At 51.2% G+C, this 6,356-nt stretch overlaps 1 protein-coding gene across 1 annotated transcript; it reads left to right on the forward strand.

Annotated features, from left to right (window-relative positions):
- The first annotated feature begins 2,272 nt into the window (after window positions 1-2,272).
- Window positions 2,273-6,162, forward strand: LOC104508402 (glycosaminoglycan xylosylkinase-like). The gene is made up of 2 exons (XM_010150012.1): window positions 2,273-2,794; window positions 5,964-6,162. The coding sequence occupies exons 1-2, from the start codon at window positions 2,418-2,420 to the stop codon at window positions 6,160-6,162; spliced, it is 576 nt and encodes a 191-aa protein (XP_010148314.1). The 5' UTR covers window positions 2,273-2,417.
- The last annotated feature ends 194 nt before the right edge of the window (window positions 6,163-6,356 follow it).

Below are 6,356 nucleotides of genomic sequence, written 5' to 3' on the forward strand. Positions count from 1 at the left end.
ATGATCGTTACAAGCACTTATTTTCCAATAGCTTGAACTCAGTGGTACATAGCTAAGAGGGGACCGCAGTCTGAAGCATCGCTGGGACTTGGCAGCCCTCTTTCACCCCTCCCTCTGCCCCTCACGGCGCGTTTATGTTGCTCTGAGTGCTTGCTGTTAACATTAAACCCCTTGTTGGCATTTTGGGTCTAACACATTGTCACTAGGAGACTTTCACTTTCTTTCCTGCTTCAGCAGACGAGTTTTATAGGAAGTACCCTCAGATGGTTGTGAATCTACGTTGGAAACCGGGTTTGGGTGAAGGAGAACTGACGAATCGGATCTTTCACAGAGTTCATGGCATGAAGGTGGCAAGTACGCGGAGGGCAGGGCTGTTCTTGGCGTGACAGAGCTGACTTGAGTTGCTTAAAGTGCCCCCCTGTAGATAGGTAGGCTTTGTAGACACTGGATAGCGGGTCACCTCCCGCTGCTGCTGCTGTGCCGCCCTCCCGCGTCGCTCTGACTTGGACCAGCAACGCTACGGTGTAGTCAGATGGTCAGCTGCGCGTGGCTCAAAACCTGGCCGTCGGAGGCGGTTCACACGCAAACCGGGGAAGGCAGTTAACGTTCATCTGGGTCGGCAACCTGGGTGGTTGAACCAACCTGGCTTAGAAGGGACCTTAAAGACCATCTAGTTCCAACCCCCTGCCATGGGCAGGGACACCTTCCACTAGACCAGGTTGCTCCAAGCCTCATCCAGCCTGGCCTTGGACACTTCCAGGGATGGGGCATCCACAGCTTCTCTGGGCAACCTGTCCCAGTGCCTCCCCACCCTCTCCGGGAAGAACTTCTTCCTGATGTCCTCCAATCTAAACCTCCCCACTTTCAATTTAACCCCGTTACCCCTTGTAAAAAGGCCCTTGTAACTACAGGCCCTTGTAAAAAGCCCCCCCCAGCTTCCTTGTAGCCCCAACCCAAGCACTGGGAAGTGCTATATGGTCTCCCCAGAGCCTTCTCCAGGCTCAAAGGATGCACCTTGCAGTCACCTGCTGATGACCGTGGCCTTAATCTTCGATGGAGATGTACCACAACAACACTCTGGCCTCTTAGAACCCTTGTACCCCCCCGACCCCTTCAGGTTGGCCACCATGTCCACGCGGGCCCTCAAGGCGGCGGTCATCCCTGTTTGGCTGGCCGGTCCAAGTCTGACTGTCCTTTGGCTACTGCTGGTAAATGAACTTGGCTCGTGCAGCTTCTTTTTCCAGTGAATAGTGGCTGGTGTATACGCTGAGTGTTGAATCTCATGAGAAGGCTTTTCTCTTAGTCCCGCCACAGTGCCGTTTGTGGTTTTCACAGCCTAGTGTAGCTTGTGCAAGGAGAAAACTCTCGGCTCAAAGCATTCCTCAGAGGTGTGCCACAGGATCCATTTCCATCTGGGGTTTGACAACATTTAACTAACATTCTGATGGTAATTTCTGCCCTCTTAATTGAAATACGGTTGATGAACTCTGCGTAACGTGGTCCTTAAACGCCAACGCTGCCCTGGCCAAGGCGTGAGGGGCGAGATGTGACGCGCAGCCGCTGTAAATACAGAAACTGAGATGTGGCTGTAGCGGTGCTGCAGCTGAGGTTTCTGAGAAGTGCCAGTGTTGGTGGGATGGGGTTTTTCTTGTTAATCTGGTGTCGAGATTACAGGTACTGTGTGTATTTTTTGTGGCTATTGGTTTTACAGTTGACTGCAGAAGATATGTAGTTAACCACAAGGAAGTGAAGATGTCCTCCTTTTCTTTCTTATTGCCATTTTTCTTCTTTAATGGAAAAAAGATGCATAAGTTATAGTGGCAGTAAACAAATTAAGTCCATTTTGTCCTTGTGTCTTGTGCTCCCCAGAAACCAGGCTGTGCAGCCGTTCTCGCCCATTTTTAGGTGTTGGAAAACCTACCTGGGAGCTTTCTCTTGAGGAACAAACCTTTAGGAAACCCGAGGTCACGGGTTCTCTTACAGGTGGAAAAGTGTTTGTGAAATTGGAGCCATCAGCTGAAACTGGGGGTCTCTGCAGAAGGCTTGCCCATGGCAGTGGATGAGTTTTCAGCTGTAGAGGTGCCATCGGGCAGTTTCCCCTTTCAGATCACTGAAAGGCCACAGGAAGACGGCAAACTGGGCGTGTTTTACCAGAAATGTTTGGGCTTTAGGGTACAAGTAAATGCAGACTTATGTTCCAGGAATAAGCTTGCTGTTGGGTTTGGTGGGATGTGCAGTTGTTTAACTAGAAGCCTTTTTTGTTCATTTTCAGGGGTCCCCGAACATGCTGCAGTGGCCATACCGCTTTGGCAGCACAAGTTATGAATGAAGTTCATTAACTAACACCCCCTTCCTCACCCTGATCTCCGACAGACTTCCTGGAAGAAGGGGTCAGGGGAGAAGGGTTGACGGTCACCATGAAGCTGAAGCAGCGCGTTGTGCTCTTGGCCATCCTCCTGGTCATCTTCATTTTCACAAAAGTTTTCCTCATCGACAACCTGGACACGTCGGCTGCCAACCGGGAGGACCAGCGCGCCTTTCACCGGATGATGGCGAGCCTCCGCGTGGAGCTGGACCCCCGACTTGACCACACGCTGCAGTCCCCCTGGGAGATCGCAGCCCAGTGGGTGGTGCCCCGGGAGGTGTATCCCGAGGAGACGCCCGAGCTGGGGGCCGTTATGCACGCCATGACAACGAAGAAAATAATAAAAGCTGATGTGGGATACAAAGGGACCCAACTGAAAGCTTTGCTAATACTTGAAGGAGGACAGAAGGTCGTCTTCAAACCCAAGAGGTAACTATTGCCCTCAATGGCTGAATTAATCGCTGCTTTAGGTATATTTTTTTTAATCTCTGCGTTGTTGCATTAATGTTGAAGTTACAAATGTACACGTAATTGGAAAGGCCATTCTGTTTTTGAGGCAGAGCAGGGCCTTGCTGGTGCTCTGGTAACGTTAGGTCGCCGTGCCAGCTGTCTCTCGGGCGGTAGCTTTGATGTTCCAAACATCCTGTCTTTCCGTTAAAAGAATAATCGCTGCCTGCGGTCCCGAGGGAATGTTGGCTAAACCCCATGTTTCTCAGCAGTATGGTCCTGGTGCGGGAAGTGCAGGTCTGGCAGTGTGCAGACGAGTCTTGCGTACGCTTTGAGTGAGCGTCACGTCGAACTCCCAGGAGAGAGTGCAGTTCAGGGGCGGGGAAAGAACTGCATGAAGACTGTAAAACCACCTCGGTAGGTCGCAGTGGGAGCCCCTGAGCTTCCTGTCTGCTGAGAGCGACTACTGGAGGAGCAATGTAAGCGATGCTTCCTGACTTCGGCCTCTGTTTACAGCGATCCGCAGGGAAAGTGGACGTGATTGAACATTTACGAGGAGCCTTGTCCACGTCTGTAAAGCTTGTTGAACTGTTGGCCTTCTGGGAAAAGGAGAAGGAAGGCAGCTGTGTTTTGTGGGAGCATGTTGCAAATGTGAAGTGTTGTCATCACAGGAGGAGTACGTCTGTCTCCAGAGGGCGTCGGGCTGAGCAACAAGAAGTTTGTCTGTCATGTTAATGTAGGATTAGAGAAGGAAAATCTGCCCTCGGCTTCTTGGGGTCACAGTGCTGTCTCTGTATGGTCGGCTGCTGGTGTGGCTGGAGCTCGGCTGCGTTTGAACAGCGCGAACCTTTCACACCCAACGACAGGCAGCCTGTCCAAGAAATGCAGTAAGACACGGCGTGTCTATAGAGCTTGCTGGCTGAGGGAGTGCCGTAAAGGGCTTCACGGAGCATAAAATCGCATTCCCATAATGGAATGTCTGTGATACAATATGATACAGTTTCTCACCACCCACTGACCAGTGCACAACCAGGTGCTGAGTAGTGGGAGTCAGACCCAGAGAGCCCGAGAGCTGCAGCCCAAGGACTGCAGGCCAAGCGCTGTCACAGCAGATTCCAAGCAAACCCTCTCAGTAATAGCACAAGCGGGAAAACCGAACAAACCCACCAACTCCCTCCCAAACGAACCAGCACAGGAGTGAGCAAAGCAGCTAACGCAGGAGTCAGGGTGAGGGTTAGCAGGTGTGTGAGAGCGAACAAGAGAGAGAGCAAGGGAGCGAGTAATGGCTCCCGGACCCCTCCTCGCCTCTGCCCCCAGCATGACGTACTGTGGAATGAAATACTCCCTTGGTCAGTTGGGGTCAGGTGCCTGAACTGTGTGTCCCTGCACTGCCTGTAGCGAGACAGCGAGAGCTGGGAATGCAGCTGCAGGGTCAGAAGGGGAGACAGACCTTGAATCTGGTGCAGGCATTGCCCAGCGCCAGCTGAGACCTGATCAGTGCTGCTCTCTGCATCCAGGAACAGCTTCACAGCAGCCACGGTACAGAGAGTTAACTCTTCCCTGACTGAACCCAGCACACAGGCGAATGCAGTGACTGCGCTCCGTGGCGGACACGCGCTCTGGGAGTGTTTCTAGGAGCACTAGGCCGTTTGTTGCAGGGCCCTGGCTGTACCGGTAGGGCTGTTTGTGACTTGTAGGCAGAATGTGGTTGTGTCATTGCAACACAGTCTATTTAACTACCTTTTGACCCAAAAAGCGTGTCAGAGTTCCTACCTGAGAAAACTTACTGGCCGGGGAGGAAGGAATTCCCTTGTTGCCTTTGCTGTAGGAAGGACTAGAGGCCTACTGCGCGTGGCAGCAAGAACTGGGTTGTGTTGTACGGGTTTTAGCTCTGCAGCTGTCGGACTGGGGCCACGTTTCCAAAAGCCTGGTGTAAGTAAGTGCAAGAGACCTGACTGAGGGCTCGCGCTGAGCGTTCGCTGCCTGGCCTCAACGCTACCTGAAACCCAGCCTAAGTTACTAATGACTGATAGTTGCTGCCATCACCAGCCAGTGCTATGTGGGAAAGAAGATGCTTGTTGGTGTAAGTTCCAGTTTGGCAGGAATCTGTCCCAAAAACCCCATCCTGTTCTGTGCTGGTTAATTCTCTCTGGACCTGCCTCGCCGGGATGCTGCAGCATTTGCTCAGACTGATGGGATGGACGGTTGTCCTGCCCCAGATCTTCTCTGTGCAGGGTTAAAACATCCAGGTGTAGCGCTGTGGCTTCTCTTACGCCCTTGCTGCTGCTGCTTGAATCCCAAGGCTGTGGGAAATAATCCGGTTTATACAGTTTGATGCATAGATGGCAGTGAGAAAATAGGTCGTCTGATGCGGCCGTGCTTCACGTGGGAATGTGTTGCATTTCGGCCGCTGGGTTGGTATCGGCTGTGGTATTCTACGCTCGTCTAAGCATCCTTCTTAAGCAGATCCAGACCCGATTCTGATGTCGTGAGTCTCGGAAATGGGTGTTTGCCTTGACTACTTGAGTAACATCTACTTGAAAGATGAGGGAAAAAAAGGGAGAAACAGCCCACCGCTTCACCCAAACATACCGTTGTTGTAACGAGCATCTGATTTCTATCTCTTGCTGTTTGTTATGTCTTTTCTCCGCCAGAATCAAGGCTGTTTTTATATCCAGTATCCTCCTCAGGTTCATACTTGCTGATCTGGCTCCTACAGACTGTATTCAGCATTTCTTCCACAGTATCTGACTGTATTTTCATGTTAATCTACGATCCATTTGAACCCCCAAATCGTGTGGAGCTGCTGCTTTTCAGTGCAAACAGTCCCCTGTCCTGCAGCTGGGCCTGCGCTCTCTCTTCTGAGCTGTCACCTGGCATACGGTTGAATTAAAGTGCGTTCGTTTGAAGTGGCGCTGCTTCCCGGGCTCTCGAGGCCACTGTACGTTACTGACCTTTCCTCCCTGTTTATGACCTCGGCAGTCTGAATGCTATTGAATCTCCTGAAGATTTTTCCCTCTGCCATTAGCAATCCTTCTGAAAGCGACCCGCGTCTGTTTAACGTGGCGCTGATACTGCACTGGTTACTGTGAGCGGTGAAAATTGACGGGAATCTTGCCTGAATCACTCACTTGACTTATTTCAATTACAGATATGCCAGGGATTATGTAGTGGAAGGAGAACCGTACGCCGGCTACGACAGACACAATGCCGAAGTGGCAGCCTTTCACTTGGATAGGTATGGAATTAGTGGGTTGCCTGGCTTTATTGTCTCTGATAAATGCTGCTTCGGAGTTGGGGGGAAAAGGGAGTTCCTTGACGAATACACCCCAGATGGGAGCTATTTCTGACCTGCAGCTACACCACAGAGAAGCCAAAAATAAAAATTAGCGCTTTTGTGAAACTTCATTTCAAAGATCTGTGCAAGATCCTAACGTTTAAGATTTTTGTGAAAACTCTGCAAGGAGATGAGCCTGAAACCACTGATCCTTTGTGTTACAGGGAAGAAAGAGCTTAGCCGAATCAGCATGGTTTGGGTTGGAAG

Source organism: Eurypyga helias, unplaced genomic scaffold (genome assembly GCF_000690775.1).
Source record: "Eurypyga helias isolate BGI_N326 unplaced genomic scaffold, ASM69077v1 scaffold49204, whole genome shotgun sequence".
Lineage (NCBI taxonomy): Eukaryota > Metazoa > Chordata > Aves > Eurypygiformes > Eurypygidae > Eurypyga > Eurypyga helias.

Excerpts from the sequence above, each read along its gene's own strand:
- LOC104508402 (XM_010150012.1), top strand. The coding sequence starts at position 2,418 with ATGAAGCTGAAGCAGCGCGTTGTGCTCTTGGCCATCCTCCTGGTCATC. Across the intron at positions 2,795-5,963 it reads GTCGTCTTCAAACCCAAGAG|ATATGCCAGGGATTATGTAG; the intron begins GTAACTATTGCC and ends TTTCAATTACAG.